Source organism: Nelusetta ayraudi, unplaced genomic scaffold (assembly GCF_046127955.1).
Source record: "Nelusetta ayraudi isolate G7.1 ecotype Tasmania unplaced genomic scaffold, CSIRO-AGI_Nayr_v1 ptg000021l, whole genome shotgun sequence".
NCBI lineage: Eukaryota > Metazoa > Chordata > Actinopteri > Tetraodontiformes > Monacanthidae > Nelusetta > Nelusetta ayraudi.
The window spans coordinates 2,186,533-2,211,994 of NW_027466071.1; the positions used below are offsets into that span (position 1 = coordinate 2,186,533).

The 25,462-nt window shown below is 45.6% G+C and overlaps 1 protein-coding gene across 6 annotated transcripts; it reads right to left on the reverse strand.

The window, feature by feature from the left end:
* Positions 1-286: 286 nt before the first annotated feature.
* On the reverse strand, positions 287-25,050 carry larp1b (La ribonucleoprotein 1B). 6 transcript variants are annotated; one of them, XM_076027601.1, is made up of 20 exons: positions 24,188-25,050; positions 20,544-20,605; positions 17,929-17,985; positions 16,900-17,119; positions 14,978-15,151; positions 13,641-13,757; positions 13,003-13,174; positions 11,172-11,316; positions 10,867-11,044; positions 10,079-10,251; positions 9,361-9,435; positions 8,103-8,462; positions 6,217-6,331; positions 5,920-6,089; positions 5,243-5,349; positions 4,295-4,455; positions 4,047-4,191; positions 3,695-3,804; positions 2,090-2,217; positions 287-759 (listed from the first exon to the last, which is right to left on the reverse strand). In XM_076027601.1, exons 1-20 carry the CDS (start codon positions 24,600-24,602, stop codon positions 511-513), a joined length of 3,333 nt encoding a protein of 1,110 aa, XP_075883716.1. In that variant the 5' UTR covers positions 24,603-25,050; the 3' UTR covers positions 287-510. The 6 variants fall into 6 exon arrangements, with proteins under 6 accessions (XP_075883716.1, XP_075883715.1, XP_075883714.1 ...); XM_076027600.1 differs by having other exon boundaries at positions 4,295-4,452; positions 16,900-17,122; XM_076027599.1 differs by having other exon boundaries at positions 16,900-17,122; positions 24,188-25,049.
* Positions 25,051-25,462: the final 412 nt, after the last annotated feature.

The following is a 25,462-nucleotide window of genomic DNA, read 5'->3' on the forward strand; positions in this document are numbered from 1 at the left end:
ACCTCAAGGAAAGACTATTTGTTTGTTTTTCTCCTCTCCTCTCCTCTCCCCACCCACCCTCCCCTCCCCTTACTGCTCACTGTCCTGACCAATCAGGTTAAGGCACCGGGACCATCAGTAGGATCTCTGATCTTGGCAAATTAGAATCACAGTTCAACAGGCTTTAGAAAACAGCACTGTCTGGCATCCGATAAGATGAAAATGCACGGAATGCATTTTACCATGTTTTTTTTTTTTTTTTGTAAACGCTACAAGCTTTCGGGCGCACAGATTCAAGCTCGCTTCCTTTCTTCCTCGCGTCGGTTGGTTTTAAAATGAAATGCACAGATTAAAAAAAAAAAAAAAAAAAAAAAATCAAATGACGTCAAAACACACTCGGCCGCTCGGCTAGGACCCGGAGTAACGGGCTATGCCGGTGAAAAGAGCGCACGCCGAGTGGAGAGCTTCTGCGGCCGCTTTGGCTCTTTGCCTCTTCCATCCAATCAACCCCCGCACCAGCAGGGCGGGGCTTCACTTCTTTGTCGCAGCGTCTTCCTTCTTGCCAGGCTCCGCCTTCTTCCCCTGGGCCCCGCCTCCGGCTCCCGTCGATGCTGTCGTTTTCTGGGCGCTGTCTTTGGGTCCGCCGTGCGCCGAGGCCGAGGACTTGGAGGCCTGCGTCGGTTTTGAGGTAGAGTTGGAAGGATGTCGCCGACGCCTCCCTTCATCCCCGGCCGAGGACGAGTGACGTCTCCTCCGGCCTCCCTCCTCTCCCATCGGTGGCTGTGGACACAAGAGTTCATGAGCTGCGTTTCCATGACAGTTTTTCTGAAAAATGAAAGTGATATTTCTAAAATTTCAACAAAGTACAATGGCAATTTGCAGGCGTTTCCATTGAATGGTGTGAAGCGCACAAGCCGTAATATCTCGTAAAATCTCGTCAAGAATGGTTGTTATAATTTTCTCTTTGATTACTTGTGAAAAGTATTCCGTCTCCTCCTCCGTCCAATCATAATGCGCCATTTTCCCTTGAAGTGAACTGGTCACGTGACCCCGTACGTCACGTCTGCTGACGTGTGAATGGGAAAAAAGTGTTTCCATGACACTTTTGTGATATCCCCCTACATGGATGCCTCTGAAAAACCCACTCATGAGAGCATCAAAACCTTTTAGCCATATTTTTGGAAGTTTAGGTGTTTCCTTTACCAGTTTAGGTTTTGCACAATTCTAGGGGTGATGGAAAAGCAGCTAATGTGACTCGTCTATATTCATAGACATTAAGGACGTTTAACAAACCAGGAAGTAGTGACATATTTTTTTTAGGTATTTAACTTAATTAATGATAAAGTTAGTTTTTACTCACTTAATATTTAGTCTTCATTAGGGCCGGGACTTTATCGAGTTAATTCGATAATTAACGCACACACAAAAAAAATCACGGCGTTAAACAAATTATCGCAATTTATTCCAGTTTATGGCAATACAGATCGTAGCGACGCACTGAGAGACAACAGACAAGCAGAAGTTGCGAGTGTTGCAGGATGACTGACTGAACTTGCAGACGCTGCCGCAAGTTTTAAATGGAATAAGGGGAAGCATTCAATCAAAGTTTGGCAATCATTTAAGAAACAATTGCATACTGATGGATGACTGATTAACGCTTCCCCTGGCTTGAATGAGGCCAACCTGCACCAAAGTACCATTACTGTTAATCTAACTGAAAATAGGTTAGAGAATACACAGTGTGTCAATAGACTAATATATGCATTTGCATTGGTGAATTGTATTGTGTCTTCTTTAAAGATTCAGATAATTATTTTTCTTGACAATAAACATATTGACAGTTTATTCTACTTATTGGCACGTGTCCAACGTAGAACTAATACAGTTTGAAAAATATTTTAAGGGTTGGCAACATTAAAGCACTGATTAACAATTCCAATGTCTAAATTCCACCACGCATTCCGGATGAAGACTTTAGTTTCTGTACTTTAATTCAGTTGGATTTTTACTACCTGACCCTTTTCAGTTGCAAAGTGAGAGTATATCTTGTTGATATTGAACTTGAAATGCTCGCTCACGCACACGAGCACACGTGCAGAGCCACACTCACCATCACCCTGAAGTCCTCCAGGTTCTTGAACTGGGAGAGGTGTTCCTGCAGCTTTGGGTCAATGGGCTGGTTCTTGATCTTGGAATATTTGAGAAAAGCCCAGAACTTTTCCAGTCCATACAGCTGACCTGCAGTCGGGGAAACAACAGGGTGCATGAGTGATTATGTGCTGATTTTTTTATTTTATTTAAAAAATATATTTTGCATTAACACGTCCCTGGTTTGTGGTTCATTTGTTTCAAACACACACATCTGGCATTGAAGTTACAATATGCATCTGTATGTGAAGTGATATACGCAGCTTCAATGTAGAATGAGAGACTTTTGGCCCTGCAAAGGGACAAGTTTCCAAATTTAAATCTACCTTAAAAAAAAAAGTTGCAGCACTCAACTGCACACTGCAACATCAGCTTTAATAGAACTGCAGTTTACAACAATCAGCTTTTCCCAATTTCCAGGAAATCACTCAAGTGAAATCATTAAGTCCAGGTTCTCCGTACAATATCCACTCATAATAATAAGAACCTCTCTCCTATCTGACTTTCACTATGCGCCGCATGATACATAGGATAGGGTTGGTTTAAGGACACCCATGTATGTTAGGTCATATTATCTTTCCGCCTCATGCGTTTGTTTGGCTGAGCCCTTGAAGATCAAGCTCCAGATAAAAACGCAGACGCCGCCACAGCAATAAAAAAGCTCAGGGACAATAACGCGATTCAAGAAACCTTCGCTCCTCAATTATTCATCATTGTGGCTGATGAGTCATGACAACAGAATCTGGGTGGTGACGGACAGAGTTTGTTGTTCATCTCTCAGACAGTCTCGGAAGATGACAAGGGTTGAACTCAACACCAAAGGTTATTTAAGGTTAAGAAAGCGGCGCCACCATCGACTCTGCTTATATGGAAGTGCACAGTACAGAAATGAGAAACTATATGTTTGACACCGTTTTCCAGGCCGCTGCTTGATTAGTGATGACAAGATGATTTTCTAGTTGAAAAAAAAGCTAAAAATACAATTTCCTAAACTTTTTGAAAATGAGGATCCGACTAAATGTATTTTTTAAGACGTACTTTGAGGATTAAATATAACCAAGGCAGCCCAATTTCACGTTGCGTTAATGTTCTGTCAATACAACAGTGAGACGCCGTTGCCACGTCTGTGCAACATGCAAGTACCAAAAAGCTGCATTCTACTGTTAGGCCAGCAGAAACCGCCAAAGTTGGTTGCAAAAACACTAAAAAATAGCTAGCTGTCAATGCAAAAAGGAGCTCGAAATTTACAGATACAAGCTGGTCAAAATCTTTTTGTTGGTCAAAACTGCAAGTCTTCAATGAAAAAATCCTCAATGCCCATTTCGTCCAATTTGATAAAATTTTGAGTAAAAATTGCAATAAAGTTGTGGCCGAGGCTAAAATTTAGTAGCCAACCGTAGTCAGCTGACCGTTGGCTGGCGGATGTTGGTACCACCAAACACATCCAAATTTGGATCAAGATGGACCAGAGTTGATTTCAGAAGCGACAGGAAGCTGGAGACGGCGTCCAGTGGTCTGGTGACCGTGACGTTGGCGATGGTTTCTATTTTCCGAAGGTTTTTATTACCTTTCTCAAAGTCCCGGAGGGTCTCTTCTTGAAAGTCCTTGAACAGATCGAGTCTGAATCTCTTCTCCAAACCGTAGCTGTAATATCTGAAGAGGCATTCCAGTCCGTACCTGCGACGCAGAAGAACAAATGATGACCTCCGCTTGTGAAAAACAGTGAAACTTCAGCAACCTTTAAGCTTTCTGGCAGTGTGTTAACAACTTCACTGTGAGCTCAACGCACAACTGGGGTACTGGGATTGTGTGCCAGATTAAGAAAGGACGCACACACACACACACACACACACACACACACACACACACACACACACACACACACACACACACACACACACACACACACACACACACACCTGTTGTTTTCTTTGGCGTCTTCCAGCGAATACTGCTTGAACTCCTCGTACATCTTCCTGTTGAAGTTGTCCCTCAGGAAGAAGGACCAGAACCTGAACAGGGTGTTCATCTCCTGAGACTGACCCACTCCCAACCGTTTGCGCTCTGAAAATAAATAAATGAATTAATAAAACAAAATAAAGCATGTGGAAAACTTGGTACGAACCACTTGTGGAGGTCCACAGTGAGCGGCGAGCGGCGGCCGTACCGTTGAGGCACCGTCGGCGGTACTTGTGGTATCCCTGCTGGGTGAAGCCGTTGTCCCGCAGCAGCTCGTGGGACGAGTGCCAGAACTTGGGCAGGGACTGCGGGGTGCAGCCGTAACTCCCCGACAGCGGCGCCCCCTCTGACGGAGACGCATTGGAGCTGCTGAAATGGGGAAAGAGGTGGTTCGAGTGGTAAAGGATCTGTTTTCTTTATCACCATCATCAGTGTTTGGTTGCTGTTGTTGTTTTCACAGAGTTGCTTATTGCAACCATCCAACCTGCAGTATCATTCAAAGCAATTAAAATATGTTACACACCTTTGAATCTCTCATTAAAACTTCTTTTTTGAATTGCTTTTTCACCAGTGGTTAATTTCTTCCCCAACTGTTTTATTTTTGTTAATATTGTTTATTTATTATTGTTTATTTGTGTCTACTGGAATCTACCAGTAATGAATTTCTAAATGCTAATAATAAGTTGCAAATATTTTTCATGTTACTAAAGATTTTGATTTGAGTATATAAAACATCAAGAACAGTCTTACATATGTGACATTATGAACAACTGACATAATAACTGTATAATAACTGAAGAGTCTGAATAGCTGATATAGTAATGAATAACTGACACAACGAAGTCAGTTTTTATGTGAGTGAGACAGTTGGACACTGCACTCGAGAAGCATGACGTGACTCAAAGCTACGACTCTACTAGCAGGTCTATGATGCGTTCATATCCCAGTGAGAGAACTGAGACTCTCTGCTGCGTCTGTGAGTTGAAACACAGAAGTGAACTGCGGCTCCGGAGCATCAACCAGGAGTGAAGCGTGACCAGTTGGCAGAGGGCGACCGCTCTGTGTTCCCCTCCGCCAGTTTACAACTGGGACCGGGCTACTACGTCTTCACAGTCACAGAGTCACAAAAGGCCAAAGTCCTTCCGAGTCAGCGCACCTGATGGAGGCGGAGCGCGCTCGGTGCTCCCGGGAGTCCATCACCCAACCGATGTGGGCCTCCTGTGGTGGGTTGGAGCTGTGGCTGGTTTTCTTCTTCCTCAGCATCTGGAGAAGGAAAAGTTGAAGATTAGATTTGAAATTGTAAGCTGGTCGGCCCCTTACAGTTGGTATCTAAAAAACACAGCATCAAAACAAGGACTATTTCCATCATCATCATCATCATTGTCATGTTGTCCCGTAGAAAACCAACACAGATATTATTGTCCCCTTTGTAAAACAAAACAAACACCTGTGTACACATGCAAAACAGCCAACAGGCCTTACGGTGAGACATGTAAAATGCATGTGTGCCACTTCTGTCAACGCTTCACAGCGGTCAGCCAATGGAGGCGACAAGCAGCTCCATTCACACAGAATGTGGAAGAAGACGTCATCGATATCTGTATTTTCTAGTTTAATATTTTATGTCTCACACAATTAAAGTAAAGGTGCGAAACACGTTGCCATATTCAAAATCAGTCATTCATTTAAACGGTCACCGAGCCGATAAAGCCAAGAATGACACCAACTCTTCACGTCACTGTCACTGCTTTCATGATCTCCTCATCGAAACAGAAAACGGCTGCAAAAATAACGCCTGAGGTGCCGACGTGAGAGAGCGGCCGGGCTGCTCACCTGTCCGTCCACCGTGCTGCTCTCCTTCATGACGGGGTAAAACCGCGGCGCCTTGTTGGGGTCCTGGCGACCGGGCGTGCGAGGCGTCCTGGGTGTGCGAGGCTGGTGAGCGCGAGGTGACTCCGGCACCGAGGTGGGCAGAGAGCGGGACAACTCCGCCGCACTCTCCACTGCGCATTGTGATGAGAAATACAATGAGTTGAAGAGTTTTCTCTGGGGGTCGTTTCAAACACCTGGTGTCTATTATTGCTCTGCTGTGTGTGCAGCAGCTTCATTGCAGTGGTTGGACAGACTCACCGGGCATCGGAGGGGTCGGCACTTCCTGGTTTGGGTCAACAGGCACTTTGGGGGTGAGAGTGTCGAACTCATCTTGGCTGATGACGTTCAACTTCTTGAAGCTCTCCACTTCGGGCTGGACGCAGCGGGGCAAATCAACAAGACAGACAATTAGCATAACCAACACGATATAAATATATGCACACACACACACACACACACACACACACACACACACACACACACACACACACACACACACACACACACACACACACACACACACATTTCCTATGATAGATTTTTTTCCTCCTATGAGGTGGGCCACCAAAACACTCCATCCACCTGCTGCTGCTCCGGCCCCTCCGTCACATTTTAGAGGCCAATGTAGCCCAGGTTCACCCGTGTCCATATATTTCCCACTACTTTATTTCCAGTTTCCTGAATTACCTCCGCTGTGCGTTTGCAAGCTGAGGCTCATTTTAATATTTCACCACGGCGGCGGCCTCGCGGGCTGTTTCACAGCTGATAACACCACTGCTTCACGGTGCTAACAATCCTGGCTGTGCCAGAGGCTGCGGCCATGCCAGGCTTGTGTGACACACGGCAGATGCGAGGCGGACTTTGAACCCAAAGTGGAGCTGGAGAATATCCAGGCGGCCTTGACGTGTTTGCCGGTGACGGCGTCTGCGTGTGTGTGTGTGTTCAGGAGTAACATTTCCCACATGGGCAGATTGCGGACGACCTTTGAACTGAGAAGGAGCCGACTGTGCTGACTGGCTTTTCCACGACGCTGTTGCTGCACGATGTCGGAAGCACTTCAACGCTGCCAAGTGGCGAATGTGTTTACTTGGCACTGAATAGAAAGTCTCTTCCCCCTTCAAGGGATGATGGCTTTATGACACCGATTACTCTGCTGCCACTATTTAATCAGAGATCTGGGACAAGCAGTGCAGCGCGTGTCTTCAAACAAGACTTGACTGAAAACGTTATTACCTACGATTTCTGCTTTTCAGAAACAATGTCCCTTGGTGATGTCACAAAGGGCACTGAAAATCCACTTATTTCAGGTCAATGATAACGCAACCTGCAATTTTGATTGGATATTATTATCATTTCCTGTGTCTTTCTGTCCTCTAGGACACATGGAAGCATCGCTTTCCAGCATCCATGGCATCCTAACAGTGATGCTGCTTCTGCCCCTGAGTCGGCTCCCTTCTGCCACAAAGCAGGTCACTCAGAGTTTGGCTGCAGCTGCTTGACACACATCTTGTCCTGCGGCTGGCAGAGAGGCCAATAAATCACAGTTTATTTCTGTCAAAGAGACTTTGACAGCTCCGTCGCCAAGTCGTGATGTCCCAGAGCTCGGAGTGGCCGGCAGTGCGGAGCTTCACGGGGACCTCGGCAACCCCAGGAGACCACGTGTGTGTCTTTAATCGTCCTTTGTCTTTCTTGTTTATAAACTGGCTGTGTTAAAAGGGTACAAAGTACAACAAGTCCAACGGACCCGAAACGCTTTGACCTCATTTTCTGTCCCACTGCCAAAGGCCAGGACCGGACAGGAAAGGTCAGATTCCTTTTGAAAGACACTGGCATTAAAAATAAATCATCCAAATTTAATTTCTTCAGCCTGATCTGCCAAGGCTTCGTTTTTAGACCGACGTTTCTCAACTGGTGGGGTTGTGACCCAAAAGTGGGTCGCAGAGCCGTTGGCGTTTTTTATTATTTTCGTGGAATAAATTTGGGCGGTGACTTCAATGATAAGGACAAACCATGCAGGTCCTGAGGCTCCACCTGTAGAGAGCCACTGCTTAGACTAACTGCTGTTTGCCACTTGGACTCTCCATGCTTCATCTCAAGTTTGTTTTCAGATTTGAGTAACTTCCCGTCCGCCTGCGTTCGCTCACCTTGCCGCCCTCGACTTGTTCCTCGCCCTTCCACAAGTCCTGCTCGTAGTAGTAGAGCCCGTCGTTGATGGTTTTGGCCAGATCCGAGGTGATCCTGGCCCGGGACTCGTGGTTCCCCGTGCGGTCGCCGCCGGGATGCTTGCGGAGGTGCGGAGGCGTCTGGGTGACGATGAGGATCTTGTTGACGTCCTGGTCGTCCAGCTCGTAGTCCGAGTCGTCGTCGTCGGACCAGTCGGTGAACTGGTTTTTCCTGGGCGCCATCTGCTCCATCTCCTCGTCGAACATGAAGTCCAGCTCCTCCTGGGGGGGCTCGGCCTGCCGCGGCGCCGGCCGCACCTGTGGGGACGTCTCGCTGCGTTCCTGGGGGACGCAGGGATGCGGCAAAACGGAAAGGGTGGACAAAAAAACACGGGATTGGTGAGACGAGAGCGTCTTCGAGGTCCGAGCTTCACTTTTCACATTTTTGTTATTTGATCCCAACACACAATGGGACAACTTTGCGCAGTTTAATAATTCTAAAACTTTACAGATTTTATGAACGTAATTAGCTCTCCGTTTTTTCGGTCTTGTACAAAAGTACTCAGCGGATGGATCAGAGAGGACTTGTACCCTGTGTGACATCACAAAGGGATGATATCTAGAACTAGACAGAAGGCCAAAAAACATTGTCATTGTCTTATCATTCCCACTGGCAGGATATTGATACATATTATTGCTACAAGGTATGAAAAACAAAGTCAAAATTGATTCTTTAAATCATTAATGTGAAAAACAGCTGTAGAAGGATGTGGGATTATTTTCAGGTCAAAGAAACTAAATACAGATTTTAGCAAAGGTTACAATGAAGGATTTTTTTATTTTTGGAAAACTTAAACTTTGTTCCATTAAACACTGATTGATAGAAAGAAAATATTTAAACACACCCGAGTACATCAAAGTGCATATATAAGTATATACAATACATATGTTTGTGTATATTTAGTTGTGTCAGCTGGTGTATGTGTGCATTACCGCCCCCGTTTCTGTTTACAATAAGCTGGTGAAGCTTTGATTTCAAACACTCTAATTTGAAGTGCCAGCAGTAACGTGTTGTCACACGTTACTCATCGCTCCATGCAATATTCCACACACGGGATGGCAGGGAACGATAGGCGAGGAACAGGGGCAAAGCCTGAGGTCTGACAGGTGCGGCGACAGGAAGAGAAGAGAGGAAAATGAAGCGAAGCGGGGCGCGAGCTGAGGACAGGAAGTACTCAACTGCAGAGGAGAGGAGGTCAGGATGGAGCGCTGGGGGAGGAGAAGGGCCCAGAGAACACACATCATCACTGCCGCTCTGCTGACCACCGGGGGGGCCGACAACAGAGACGGACAGTGGGGAGAGGAGAGAGAGAGACAGAAAGAAAGAAAGAAAGACAGACACAGAGAGAGGAGGGTGTGAGAGAGAACAGGATGACGAATGGAAAGACCGGATTTTCCAGACTATAACTCGCACCCTTTTCATAGTTTGGCTAACAGCTGCTCCCACCCTCTGGAACTCACTCCACAAACTGCACTGACCCACCCACCTTTCAATCCCATTTCAAAAGTCACTGCTTCTAACATCTGATTAATTGTCCTGTGTTGCCTGTCCTGTAGTATATATAGACACTATAAATAATATACACTCCTTACCATATTCCAGATATTATATATTAACATTAAGTATTATACACACTAACACCATACCATTACACCAATATAATAGAGTATGGTACTGATTTTATTATTCTAATGCCATTGTAAAGTGTCTGAGTTTTCTGAAAAGCATTACAAAAATAAAATGTATTATTATTATTATACTCAGGAGCAACTTCTATATGTTAAAATACATAACAGGTGCGAGAGGGCGACTTCCTCTGGAGTGACTTACAGTCTGAAAAACCCGGCAAGAGTGGCGGCGAGTGACGGCAGAGTCTTGATGGACAGGAAGTCAGTACCTTTGCTTTGGCGGGGGTCTGTCGGTGGCGTTTCTCCACCTGGATCCAGGCGTCGGGGTCGGGCTGGGGCGCGGAGGGGCCGTCTGGGAGCGACTCCTGGCTGCAGGAGCTGGTCTCGCCAGAGTCCTGGGGCTCGCTACGCTCCGGGGGAGACTTCTCCACGGGCGAGGAGGCTGAACACAGCACAGTCAGACAGACACCCTTCAGCACCACTCAAGAGTTCAAGGTTCAAGTCCCAGCAGCTGCGTTTCCATTACACCTAGAATTGCACAAAAACCTAAATATCGCAATAAAAAACTGGTGATGGAAACACCCAAACTTGGGAAAACCAACTGAACTCTGGGGCCGTGGCCTCATGTTTGGCGCCGCCTCAGGTGCATAACGCGGGAATATCAGGGGGATGAATGAAATCTCCACCAGTAATGAAGTAAGTAATAAAAAACATCTTGGACAATTACAATCATCCACCATCTGCTGATAACTGGCACATATACTTAAAAATATAAATACAAGACATGTGAAAAGGATCAAGTGCAAGTCAGGAAATTACATAAGAGGGTTTTTACAATAACAGTGTACAAATACACAAGTACTTATGATACAAACTGAATTTTGAATTTGCAGATTGTAGCAAATCAATACCATACTTTCAATGCATCTAAAAGGGCCTAAAAAATAGTTAAACGGTTAAAAGCTAGTTAAAATACTGGCAATCCCTGGCAAGAAATAATCAGGCGTCTGGCGTCAGACATTAGGAAGCTGCTGGGGCAATTAAAGCCGACACTGACCGGAGTTTGAGGAGCTGAGCGTCTGCCTGGGAACAAACTCGGGGCAGTTGATGAGCTGGGAGAAGTCGGTCCTGGGGGAGCCCACCACGGCAGGCGTGGGGATGGGCCAGCGCTCCGGCTCGCTCTTACAGCGGATCTTGTCGTCCTGCAGCTCCACTTCTTTGCTGCTCTTTAGAGCCTGGAGCAAACAACCACGAATGATCTCCTCACCGTCTTGTAGCCACATCTCAATTTGAATAAACTCAACGCGAGAATTTAATTCTATATTGAGGCAAAAAGTAATAATAATAATATGGAGTGATTACCTCCATGATGAGGCTGATGTCCATGGTGAGGGCCTGCACTCTGTGGAAGCCGGCGATCAGGGAGATGGGGAGGAAGCCCTGCGCGTCCATCTTTCTCCTCAGGAAGAAGTCTCGCTCCAGATTGTGAAGGCTGAAGTAGTACTCGCTGACAGAGGAACATGAAGGGAAGAAAAAATCACTCAAAAAAAAAAAGAATCAGGAACCTGACAGAACAGTGGAGATGTACAAGTGATTCTGGGTGGATGGATGAGCACTCGCGATAAAACTTTCACTTTCAAAGCTTTTCCATCACCAGAATATTCAACATTCCGGACATTCACATCAGCTGTGTTTCCATGAGTTTTTTTTTTTTTTGGGCAAAATAAAAGTAAGTACACAAAGTACACTTGTGAAGTGCGGGTGTTTCTATCGAATGGTGTGAAGCACATAAGCCGTAATTCTTATGGAATCCCCGCTTTGAGGAGGATGGAAGCACGAAACACTTTGCGTTTCTGAGTCGCTATTTGAAGTGAACTGGTCACGTGACCCAGTACCTTTGAGCCAGATTTGAGTACATTTCCATATGTTATTGCAATAAATGGTCTTTGTTGCACATTTACAGGCTTGGATCGTCGAAATGCAATCAAATCAATCAATGAAAAACAACCTTGACTTGGAGTTACTATAATAGTTCAATAAAGAGACAGAAGCCACTTTTATTTCCAGGCATCGGCCACTTAGGAATTCTTCAAGCGCTGCTGCTGCAAAAACAGGACAAATGCAGAATTCCCTCCTCGACAAAACCAAATTTGCTGTCCCGCATGTCACACCACTTAAAGTCACCACTACGCACACCACACACACACACTGTACTGGGCTGGGCCTGCGGCCTGCAGGCGGTAGGTCGAGCTTCTTTCACGCAGCGTCGGCTGAGTGAGCAGCCTGAAAAACAGCCCCGGAGACGAGAGAGGGACGGACAAGAGAGTCCCCTCCCGTCTCACACATCACTGCTCTCCTTCCGCTCCCTCTAAACCTCTCCCTTTGACTTGCTGGCTCATGCCTACGTCGTCGGCGAGTCTTCACCCCCCCCCCTGGCACTCCAAGGTCTATATTTAGTGGCTCTACCTCACAGGCCGCCCGCTATTCTGAGCAGCGCTTCCTTCTCCAAACCAGGCCAAGGCACAGGCTGACATGGAGAGCGCATGCTGCCCCCTGCAGGAGATACGGGAGACCACTCGGCGTGGTGCGCCGTTCCATTCTGTCCAAAAGTCACATGCGCTCACCTGGCCGTGCACGGTCTGGCGGGTTAAACATTAATGCAAACCTCTTTTTTTTTATCTCTCTCGCTTTTTGCCACGTTCTTTAAATCGTGGTTACATCAGTGAGACCATGAAGTGTTTAACAGGGGAGAAATAGAAAGTACAGTAAATAGAAACATGTTCAATAACTTTCAATATGCTTTTCATGAAAGGTGGCTAATTTGAAGAATTTAAAAATATAAAATGTGTTTGAGTTATTTGACACTTTTATCGTTTCCTACATAATTCCATGTGTGTTCATAAGTAGTTGTGATGCCTTCAGTGAGAAACTGCATTGTTAATATTCATGAGAATGAAAGAAAAAAAACTTTTGACTGCTAAATATGCTGTAAATATTCCCTCTCTTATTTTTTCTTTTTTCTTACTTCATCTATTTCATTCTTATTCATTTCACTTGCACAGTGCTGGAGTTGCTGCCACTGCATTTCACTGCTGCTGTCCCTGGACATTCACGCATATGACAAATAAATGTTAAAACTGTGATCCCAATGTGTTTATGTGAGTGCAGGGGGTTTAAAATATCAAAAGCTCACATTTGCCGTTTGATGTATTCCTTTAGAAGCTTCTCGTCCACCGTGTACATCTGAACCTTGTTTCCGTCGTCGTAGTAGTAAACCATGTTGTTGGTGCCGAACTCTGAGGGCCCCTGGGCAGAGCCGTCGGAAGACTGCGAGTCCCTGAAGCTTTGAGAGTATTCGTACCGGCCTGAGAGCGAAGCAGGGGGGTGGGGGAAGAGAAAGAGCAAATACATTAAAATGCTTCAAAAAGGGCGATTGTGAATATTTACACAAGCGGTCAAAAGCTTGGACACACCTGATTCTTCTTTATCTTGACTACTTTCTACACTGTAGATAAATATGACTAAGATATGTGGATTAATGTGGCAAAAGAAAAGATGTTTTATATATTTTATATGAAGATTGTCATCTAAAACATAAAACTCGTTTGCATTATTTCACACTTTTTTGTTTTATACATATTCCATATGTGTTCATTCAAGTGTTGATGCCTTGAGTGACAATCTACAGTGTAAATAGTCATGAAAATGCAAGAAAAACCATCCGATCAGAAGTACGTGTCCAAACTTTTGACTGGTAGCGCAGGCGGATCCGAAAACCCGCAATGAGACCATTAAAAACTGGAGGGTGATGACTCGAGCATAAAAGTGTACCTCGTCCGCGACCTCTGCCGCGACCGCGACCTTTGCCTCGACCTCGCAGGCCTCCTCGGATGCTCCCGCTGTCGCTCCGGACGCTGGAATCATCACCAAAGTCCCGAGATCTCCAACCTGAGCATCGAGCGACACGCAGGTTTCAGATTCACATTCCCACCCTGGGTCAATCCCTTCGCACTTCCCACACCGACCCACCAGCTCGTGTATTAACAGAACAGAGGAATTATTTTAATTTTTTTTATTATTATTAAAACTCCCTGCGTTATCGTGCAGGCAACAAATTAGTACTGCTGTCCAGTTCCAATCGGTTGTCTGTATATTATTTAGACACTCTGCTTAAACACAAGTGGTAAAAGTGGCCCAACTGACACGTTTTTGAAGTGATTTGCCTACCAGCGCAGAAAACAACGTAAGCCACACACCAGAGAGAAAGAGCAGGACTTGCAGTGGATGCGGAAAAAAAAATCTGAATCAAAGCCAAAGTTTTCCTGTCTGTTTCAACCATTTATGCTATATTCTTATTCATTTAGGTTGTGCCAATTGGGGGAAAACAATGCTTGGAGCTGATCGCTGCACAGAAGCATATTGTTGCCATACTACAAAAAAAGGGCTCAATATCAGGTAATAACGTAAACATTCAGACGTTTTTATGCGACCATTTTCACGTTATTCCCTGAAACTGTCACATTAATACGTCACAGTGAAAGGCTCAGTATCATGTAATTACCTGAAAGGTTTTACAGTGAAGCAAGCAAAGCCACTGGACTCTAGCGCATTTTAGTGGCTCTCCAACTGAACTGGCATGCGTCCCATTGACTTACTGCCACTTCGCTGTGGCTGAAAACGTGGATTTGCCACCGTCAAGATTTCTTCAAGTTCGTGGAATAGCCACAAAATAACATCATCGAGTAAAACCGTGAAAATCTTCATATAATTAGGTGACTCTGAGCCTTGACTGTCACAAAATAACGTGATAGCTCCAAGTAATAACATGAAAATTATCTTGTAAAAACGTGAAATAATGGCATAATTAAATGACTCTGAGCCCCCCCCCCCCCTTTTTTTTAAGTATTGGCAGCAGTAGCCTTCTGTATCTCCCGCATCTGCTGTTGAGGTGAGACAGAAGCCTTCCTCAGGTATTTTTCCCTAAAACAGGTTGGTGAACATTTTTGTGGCCGTTGCTCTTTCTCGGCATAACACCTGAGGAGGGGCTTGACGCTGGAGATTAGTAGAGGTAAAGCGAGGCTTTCAGGCAGACGGTGGCGCGACAAGCTGTTGAAAATATCAAGTGAGAGACAGTAGGTGTGAAGGAGAACACAGTGCCGGCGACTTACTCCTGCTGCTATCATGCGCCCTGCTACTATGGAGTGTGTGATTGGGCGACGTGGGGTCAAGTGGGTCACCGGCTGGCTCGGAGTCCGAGTGTGGCCGCCCGCTGCCGAGCGCCTGGTCGCCGCCGTCCCGGGCCACTTCCTCCAGCGGCAGAGAGACCCACTTACGTTTGTTACCTATCGACGATTACACACCGACAGACAAGAGTTGGATTCCAAGCCGGGTTGGAGTCAGTAAAGAATAAACCCCCCCAACCCCAACCCCAACCCCAGCTCCTCCACTGGAAGGTCAAGATCCCCCCCCTCGGGTAAACGCGAAAGGCAAGTCGCGTCGGAAGGCGTGAAGAATGTGAGCTCCGGTCGAGATGGATGAGTTGGAACATGTTTGTAAAAATGTCAGAGAAAAATGCCTCTGTGTGTCACTTCCAGTAGAGGATGGAGTCAGAGGGCCAGAGGGCTGAGTTTTAATGAGACTCAATGAATTCACCTCAGAGTCGGGCTTTCATGCTCCGTCCCAGTTTCTTAAACAAGGTAGTTTGACATTTTGGAAGAAAAACACTGAACCGCTCTGTGAGAGCCTCAGATCTAGAGAAAGGCAAGGTTCAATTAAGCGCAACGTTGACTCTGAGTTTGTCAGAAGGCGAGGCTGCAGCTTCTTATGTACACCACCAGTCAAAGGTTTGCACACACCAGCTGAGTTGAACGTCTTTTCTTTCATTCTCGTAACTATTGACACTGCAGTTTCTCACTGAAGGCTTCAAAACTACGTATGAACTCACATGGAATTAAGTAGGAAACAATAAAAGTGTCAAATAACTCGACCATGTTTTATATTTAAATTCTTCAAAACAGTCACCTTTCATAAAAAGCCCATTTAAGAGTTATTGCTTTTCTTTGCTGCATAATTACATATATCTTGGTCATATAGTTGATGTCTTCAGTATCAATCTGCAGTGCAGAAATTTGTAAAGACAACAAAATTGCATGAGGTGTGTCCAAACCTTTGACTGGTAGTGTACACTTATTAAATATGGAGAGAAGACGTCAGTAAGATGTTTAAAAATACACTTTAACCTCGACTTTCAATTTCTTTCTTAGGAAGAAACTAAAATCCATCTCTAAAACTCTCAAGCCAAACGTCACAGCTGGCCCTTGTATTTTCTCCTCTTTCTAAATTATATAGGATGAAGTGAAAGAATGAGGACGAGTGCAACGCACGACTGCAGGAGTTCGACATGCATCAATCACAAGTCACCAATCCATGGCGGAGGGGGGAAAAGCCCACATGCTACACAGCAACCTGACAAATCATCGAGGATCAGTGAGAATATTTATCTCCACATCCAAAAGTCATACTGTTATTAATAATATTGATTAAAAAAAAATGCCTCAACTCTATGTTAAATGATATCAATACATACAGTCAACCAAAATAATGTGGAGACATGTCAGGGTCTGAGGGTGGGTGTGTGTGTGTGTGTGTGTCAAACAATCATTTTTTTAATCGCGATTAATCGCAGAATCTTCATAGTTAACTGCAATTAATTGTGGTTTGAACTGCATGTGTAAAATTCAGTTATTATTATATTTTGAATTTCAAAGCCGTTCTAAGCCCATTATGCAACGTATTTACTACTAACTACGGGTTAGTAAAAGGGACAAAAAGGCTTCCGTTTGAAAAGCGATGAAAAATAATGAAGGTGTCATTGTATTTAACTAATCGCCATTAATGCGTACAGCCCTGATTTATGCACGCTGTTCTTTTCCTGATGTGCGTGCACATTACTTTGGTTGACTCCATATACCTAACTGAGGTTTTCATACACTGCTGTACTTCAGATAGTGGAGATAAATGACTGCACACTGTGGGATTACTTGAAGGGCTCCTCTCAACGGGCTTGATGGAGGTAGAAAGGAGTCCTCACCCTCACCTCCTCGCTTCTTCAGGGCGCCACTCTTCACCTCCTGCGCCACCTTGGTCTCACCATCTTTGGCCAGCTCCCCCAGCGGCTCCACCTGGGCCTCCTGGTTCTCTTTGCTCTCGCCGCCGTCGTGGCTGCTCTCCGACTTTCTGTCCCTCCTCCTCTCCTTCTCCCTGCGGGAGGAAGGAGGCTTCTTCCCGTTGTTGTTGAGGACATTCTGCTGCTGCTGGAGGGAGGACGGACACGGCGCAATTAGCACGAGGCTTTGTGATTTTGGCGCTCCATAAAGTGAGAAGCAAGCAGAAATTCGAGCAGAAGCTTCTGGAAAATACGCAAAACCAGAGGTGGAAAAAATTTGGACACCCTTCATTTTTATTTTATTTTTTATGTTTTAAAACATTTTACTCAATCCCAATTATTCTCATTAAATGTTTGCCAGAAATGTTTCTTGTGCTTCAAAAAGTGTGGCTGCATCAGAGCCACACATACAAAACAAAACCGTTTATCGTTCATGAGACAAAAAAGAAAATGAAATTCTCGTAGTTCTCTGGAGGTGCTGCAGAGGACCTCGTCTGAGCTGGACGGAACAAGAGTGCACGTGCAGCATGTGGTTAAGCAAAAGTTGCCGACCGCATTGGTCACGCATCTCGCATCTGCATCGGTTAATGAAGTACTTCACAAATCCATGAGGTGTCCAAATACTTGCTTCCACCACTGTGTATGTGTAACAACACATTTCAGACGGAAATGTGCGTTGACGAGCAACACCACAGGTGCTGTTCCACAACATTCTAATGTATTGGGACAAATCAATTAGATGCAAAGGAGCTCCTGACTCAGTGAAGTCTGCTCTTAATTAGGCAGCAATTTCCTTATGAATAACGAGCAGAAAAATGAAGTCACATGGTGTTTGACTCTCGTCACTACCAGGCAATGGAAAAATGCCTCGAAGGCCCTGTGGCTGTGAATGCACCATGAATGGGATGTTTAAAATTCAGCTCATCAGACCTCAGACGTGTGCTTCTGTCGTACCTCTTTGGCCAGTTCACCAGGTGTGGGCCAGTTTGTGATGTCACTGAAGTCACCAGACTGTAAACATTGAGAGAAGACAACAAAAAAAAAATCATTAAAAAAAAATGAACAAACCATCACTGAGCGTCAAAACCTTTTCACCATAGTTGAGAGGTTTTTTCCAAGTTCAGGTGACCATGACCTTTTTTTTTCTTTTTTTTCTTTTTTTTTTTCTTGGCGATCTTTAGGTTTTGCGCAATTGCAGTGCTAACGGAAAGGCAGCTTGTGACGCGGTGCCGAGGGACGCCAGTGGCGCCTCACCGCGAGAGAGAAGAGCGGACAAAACGGGAGGTCAGTGCTCCATCTGGGAGAAAACAGCAAACAAGCAGGACGCCTACTTATCCAGCAAAGTCCATAATGTAAATTTGGACAGTCTGATATGGGATCAAGGTCAGCCAGACGAGCACTCGCGCGGATACGGCCGGTGAATCGGCGGCATTGACACGCACAGCGAAAACAAGAGGCCGACGTCGCTGCCCTGTGAGCACCTGAAGGGGGCGCTTTCTCCCCCCTCCTGCCGGTTTGAATGAAAATAGGTTGAAAGAACTTTATTTAGACTGCATTCAGACTTCCAGCAGCTCTCAGAGAAGCATGCGCGCTGACCTACAAGTCCAAGTTCCCCTGTAATACATCTGCTGAAGCAGTCAGCGCAGCCACATTCCACAGGGAACGACGGGGGCACAAACTCTGATCACTGAGCACTTTCAGGGCAAATCCATGTGAGCCATTGATTGATTATCAGCGACTCTATCATTGGATGCGCTTAAAGTCGTGAAGAAGGAGCTGCGTCTGCGGTTCCCTGCGATTTGGTCGGGTGGCCCGGGAGGAGTTTTGGTTATTTGGGAGTTGAGGCTGCTTTAAATTCCATTGCTAAATTAGGAATTGTTGGAATACTTGTCGGTGCTCCTTTGCGGCGCTCACGTTCAGGATGACTCACCAGCGACGCCCTTCCTTGTCGTACGTTTAGCCACTCATACATTGTGAGCACACTCGTAGTTTCAAGCAACTCCGGTAGTTGAAGCCTCGGCACATATTCTGTCACATTTCTGCCACCTGCTGGTCAGACGAGTCATGCCACACTCTGAGCAGAGGCGGCGTGTGTGATGAGTCAGCCAAGACTGGAAATGTCACGGTGCCTCAAGTGGTCATGAACTTACGGACGACGAACTTTATTCCTAAAATTTCTTCTTCTTCTTTTTTTTTTTTTTTTTTAAAGTTGACTTTATTCACAAAATTTCAACTTAAAACTCAAAATGAAAACTTGAATAAAAATCTCCTTCCTGGAATATTCTCTTCTCTTCTTGTGGCCCTCATCCTCTTTCCTATGAACTCCACCTGCACCTTTAAATCAGCCTCAAGATAAAAAAATTAAAAAAAAACATGACTTGGCTGCCAAATAAGATATAAAGCTACCGTTCAATAAAGCACAACATCACGTCTGTGCTTTGGCTGCCAGGCAAATAAATCAAATATCATGCATGTTTACACTGGATTACAAGTGAGTATAAAATAAACTGTTGTGATGTTCAAGGTTCGTACAACCACAAAGCTGCATCCAACTTGCACTGAATCTGGGTGAACGCATGGATTTTAGTGCTTCTACAGTGGATGAGATGATAGAACTCCTCAATTCCTGAAACCATGTATGGTCTGTGTACTCTGATGATGAGTATGAGTATGAGTAGTGCATTGTGGGTCAAAACTGGTTACAATTCAAACTAACCAACAACCTGTGCGATCCACCGCAGTCTGGCTCGGGTTGAAACACACAAAGGAGACGCACAACTAACAACGAACAAACTAATTCAAAGTTCGCATTTCATATTCCATACGTATTGCTGCCCTGCACGCTCCCCCCGCCCCACCACCACCACCACCACCACCACCACCTTTCCAACCACTTATCTTGGGTGGCTGCAGTAGAAAAACTGGTTGGAAAAAACAAACAACGTGGCCTTCAGCAGCTTAAACAAACCTGAGCGAGTCGCACATGTTCCTTTCCCATCCTGCATGCCAGCGCCTGGGAGAGCTGACACTGCTTAAATATGACTCGGCTTGAAAAGAGCCAAATGTGTTGATTCGCTTAAGGGACGACGCTCTGTAACTCCCCCACCCACCACCACCACCCAAACTTCTGAGTCTTTTTCTTTGTTGCAAGCTCAGGTGTGACATGAGCTCTCGTGTTTGTTCCATCCCCGACTTCAGTGTAGCAGCTTCACACAACTCGCCTTCCTCACACTCTACGGGTAAAAACTGCACAGTTATCCATCTGAGAAAACACGCTGTTCTTTGAGGCCGCTGCCATGCTCGGAGGGGGGGGCGGGAGCTGTCAGTGAAGGCATCATCGCCGAGCCCATTACTAGAACTGCGTGTTTGAGTCAGATTCCTTAACGGTGGGGCAGAGGACAGACTTCTGTGCTTTGACACATTGTTGGGAATAGAAGAAAAGAGTGGCGTCTCAGACGTGTACAATGGGAAACAGTGGAGAATATGTAAAACCATGTCAACTGACAGCAGACAAACCTCGAGTCAGCCAGAGACAACCCCTGCAAGCATTTACAAAGTGGAGAGTTTACCTTGCTGGACTTTCTCATGCGGGGCTTGCTGGCGCGGACCACCTTCAGGGCATTCTGCTGATCTGCAGAGACACAATCCACCAGTGAAACTGACATTTTCATCAACGGAGGAAAAAAAAAGCCGCCCTGAAAGCCGCTGGAGCTTTTATCAAAATTGAAAAAAAGAAAGAAAAAAAAAAGGGACGGAGTGGGAGTCAGTGGGAGTCGCTGAGGCCTGCGCTGTCTGCAGTGCAGCGCCGACAATTTCTGTTTGCACAGTATTAATAAATGCCCCCCCCCTCTTCAACCCTCCGCCACCCCGAGGGACCAAGCGACGGAACGAGTCCAGGCTGTTTTTGTGTGGAGCAGCCGACGCTGGTGGTGCATGTCTGCCTGTGTATGTGTGTGTGTGTGTGTGTGTGTGTGTGTGTGGTTGGGATGGGAGTGGCCCCGCCGCAGCCCGACGGCGCCTATCGCTCTCCCCCCCAGCCGAGGATGGTCGGATTGATAAGACACGCGGGGGCCGAGGCTTCCACATGAATGGGGTGTTTGCGCCGGCTGAGGCGGCCGCATGTCATCCACCCACAGTGATGCTGTAAAACGATGCCGCTGCCTGCAAATGCTCCAAATATATATATATAGCTCCCTGCGCTCGCCCTGCGATCTGACACACATCCACCAGTCAGGCAGTTCAGGCCTGTGCGAACGGTTAAATGTTAAACGGTTTTATCATTATTATTTACTGCTACTGTCGTTATTATTTTTAATCCCGTTATCCTGATTAAGAATAAGAATACATGATAGATTTTAATTACAAGCGCCTATCTCAACACTCAAGGCCACTTTGCAACGTTTTAAATTTAATTAAACGTCAGGCCAAAGCTACAGTAAAATAATAAGTCATGAATAATTAAATGAAATTAAATACAATTTTGACAGGTGAAGTTTTTTGGGGAGGAAAACAGTGAAAGACCATAAAAATTGGAAGCCATTTGCTCTTTTGCAGCCTCTGGGTTGTGTGTCAGCCGCCTATTGTTTCCTATGGGCAGCATTAGTGAACCGCTGGCGACCGTCCGGGGCAGTGAAGTAAGCGTGCATCGCCCAAATTCAAAAGCCAAACTCTGAACTGTGTGCACACACACAGTGATAAAGGTCAAGTACAGCTCGTCCAAGAATGCCGGTGGTGAGCTCTTTCAAAGCCTGGTGGTGGGAACACACATCAGTGAGGTGTGTGGGGTGGGGGCGTATAAATGGGTGAATAAACGAGTTAACATCGTTCCCTGATGCTTAGTTGTAGCAGCTTTGTCGTGCAGCAATAGTGGTATTTTTACACAAAACACAACTTGAGTTAGAAAAGGTTTTCCTGCTGGCAACATGTGCAGAGTGTAAAAGGTCAGTGGGGTATTAGTACAAGGGTGTTTTTTTTTTTTTAAATGGTTGTTCCACTTTAGTTTCGAGCTGCCCTTTTCACACAAACAACACTGCTTTTCTTCCGAGTCCAACTACGAAGAAGAAACATGCAGTGTATTAGAAAAAGCATCGGTCAAATTTATTTTTACCTGTCAAACACGCAGTTTCAGTTTGTTGCCTTCACGGTTACGAGACATTTGGTTCATTTGACGGCACTTAAAGAAAAGATGATCACTGGAGCAACTGATAGTGACGTTTGGCATTTCTATAAACGTTCAATGTGGGCATGACACTTTGAAGGGAAAGGGAAAAGTTGCGATATCAGGCGCCTCCCTTGGTTGTGTTTGACATGACTGTTAAATTCTACTTGAAGACTCAGGACACTGTGTTAATGCACCATTCAAACAGTTTAAGCAACTGATGAAACTCCAAAAACTCCAAAATGTGGCAAATAACAGATTAATCCAATAACCTTTAGTGACAAAGCTGTCAAAAAGCTGGAATTTTAGACTTTCATACATTTTGTGTACTTAAAATACAAACTTCTTTATCTATTTGATGACAAAAAAAAACAACCATTTAGTATTACTATGTACTCTTATCTATCTGCTCTACTCACGTTCTACAAATTCACATCCTAAAAACAGATGTACGCATAAAAGTATATTATTAATCTAGTCATGGAGTTTCCTCCGCCGAGTAACTGTGCAAGTCACACATTATATTGTGTAAACACCGAAATCTAATGAGTTCAGAGCACCACAGGTGCAGTCACAAACAAGAATGCTTCATTATTTTAGATTACTTTTTTGTTGTGTAAAAAAAAAAAAGTATTATTATATTATTATAAGTTATAACATTTATATTATAAGTGCATACTGCAAAGTTTGTGAGTGCCTTGCGCAGGCATGGGCAAACTACGGCCAGGGGGCCATATGGGGTCTGTTAAGCTCTTTAATGCGGCCCATCAAACTCAAAGCAATTCTGTAATAGTAAGTAATAAAATAGCTGTATTTTGTTAAGTTTTTCAGTCTTATAAGAGTCATTTCAATAAGGAGCTAAATACCATGGGGCTTCAAAGACACAGATTTTTGTTGTAACGTTGCTTTTGTTCACTTTCAACAGACAGAAAAGCAACATGTTTTCTACAATATCCCATGATTTTTTTTTTTTCTCCTATGAGGTGGGGCACCAAAACACTCCACCTATCTGCTCTGAGAACCTATTGTGGCCCCACCAGTCAAAACGTTCACCCACCCCTGGTCTATTGCGACAAATACGCTCCATTCAAAGTGAACGGTGAATCCATCAAAGTTTTAGAAGCCGGATATTCTTGAAAACTTTTTCAACCCGTCCTGCCACTTTTTTTTTTTTTTTTTTTTGCTCGCACATACTTGTACTTTCGCTAGCGGTGACGGAGCTGGTGGGAGGACCTGCAGGCACGAAGACCATTGGACGCGCAAAACGTGTCTTTACGGGCGGCTAGCAGTTAGCACTTAGCCTGGGCTGCACTTTCAGCTTGGTTTCCCCCGCACCGATTCAACAGCACCTCGTCATTCGGCCCCATGGTGTTTTATTGTCTATACTTTGTGTTTGCCATATATGTTAACATTGGGAGGGGGCTGGATAAACTTCGCTTCCTCCTATTCCATTTCAGTTTTGTTTGTTTTTTTTAAGGAAGGAAAGAAATGTTTAGTTTACATTGTCACTATTTTTCTTTTCTTTATTTTTAATAACTTGTTTGTTTGTAACTAAAAGTGTCCGAAATAAAGTTAAAAAAAAAAAAAAAAAAAAAACTTAACTAGCTGGTCGTAAGCTACACTGCAGGCTGGGAGAGAAGTAGCAGTTGTCAGCAATCAACACGTGGTGCTCCCGAGCAACCCGAGCTCGGGCAGGCCGGGGGGAGGGGGAGGGTATGGGACGAAATATGCCACCGTAAACACCTCCTAGCCGCCCCTGACATTCATCGATACGCGCTTCATCCGATCCCCCCCACCACCCATCGACCCCCGAGAGCGATCTAACTTATGGAAGAGCCGTGCAGCAGACACCGAGGTGTATTTTCCTGCAGTAAAACTGTCAAATTACGGCAGCAACGTGCTCGCTCAGTGCGGCTGCGCTGCTGCTGCTGGAGAGGAGAGGGGACGAGAGGGGAGGGGGAGTTACAGGCACTGGGCTCCAACTTTATGGTGCAATTTTACACCATGTGTCCGTAAGAGAATGTAACTCAAAAGGGGGGTAAAAGTCGAACTCACCTTTTTCATGGGAGCTGGAGTTGATGTTGTTGCTCGGGACTCGACCAGTGGTCCTCTTGGTCCACGCGTTGACTTTGGGCGGTGGAGCTTCCACCACTTTCCTCTTGACCGTCTCAACAGCCGAGTCAGCATTGCCACTCTGCTGCTCGTTCTCTTTATCCGTTTCGTTGCATTTCTCCTGCATATCCGCCGCCCCGCTCCTGCTCGTCTCGTCTCGGTCGTGGCCCTCTTCGTCCGGCGGTTGCTGCTGCTTTCCCGACACCCTCGGCTCCCGTGAGTCCTCTCCGCTTCGTAGGGGAGCAGCGTCGCCGGACTCGCCTCGGTTCGTCGTCTCCGCCGCTCCGTCGCCGGAGCAGCAGCAGGCTGCCGCTGTCAAACCCGAGTCGAGCTGACTACTTTCAACCTCCGTGGACATCCTGCTAGTCTCCTAACAGCGCGCACTGTTAAATCCAGTGTGAAGTTTTGGTCCTTTGCTCTCTTATCCCAAAAGAAAAGTCGCGACGAGCCCAGGGGGGTGACCACATCCACAAGTTGTGGTAAACAACTTTTTTTGTGTGTCGGGGCTGGACCTTCGCGTAGCCAGTTAGCCGATTAGCTTCTGCGGCTAACACTTAGCTCGCTAGTTAGCCTAGCGACCATGCACAAGTCAGCGAGCCCGAACCCTAAACGTTACCCAAACACGGTTTCATATCAACAAGTTCGTTGCCCCTCAACAAGTACACAACACGGCCACTGTGTAAACGACACACGTCGAATCGGCTCACCTACTTGGATTGGTTTGCAACTTTTCAAAGAAAACCACTGCAGCGACCTCCTCACTGTCTCTGGGTTCAACTCCACGCTGCTACTACTACGAGACGAGAGCTCGCCTCGCTCGTCGTGCACACAGCTGCTCCCTGCCTGTAAACAGTCGCTCTGCTGCCCCCAGCGGCCACCAAGTGCTAGTGCAGCACACAACCTCTTGTCAGTTGTACGTTGTAAAGACCGGAAAACTTGAATGAACGTTGGCCTGTGTTGTAGTCAAGACCGCACCAACCGAGACCAAGACATTATCAAGACTCGAGAGTATCGAGACCGAGACAACACCAAGACTTTATGTAATATCAAGACAGTTAGTTATACAGTATCTTACGCCTAAACTCATCAACTACCTATATTTTTGCCATGCTTTCCAATAAATGCATGTGGTATCAGCAAGTTACTGTAAATATTAACAGTGAAATGCTTGTGGTTATTTTGAAGTGTTTTACTTTACTTGACAATCCACTTAACATA

Bases quoted from the DNA above. Each gene is read 5' to 3' on its own strand.
- larp1b (XM_076027599.1), bottom strand. From the start codon at position 24,602: ATGTCCACGGAGGTTGAAAGTAGTCAGCTCGACTCGGGTTTGACAGCG. The intron at 13,175-13,640 runs GTACACTTTTAT...CTTCGCTCTCAG, and splicing joins CGGCAGAGGTCGCGGACGAG to GCCGGTACGAATACTCTCAA. The intron at 5,350-5,919 runs GTGAGCAGCCCG...TTCCTTCTCCAG, and splicing joins GCAGCACGGTGGACGGACAG to ATGCTGAGGAAGAAGAAAAC.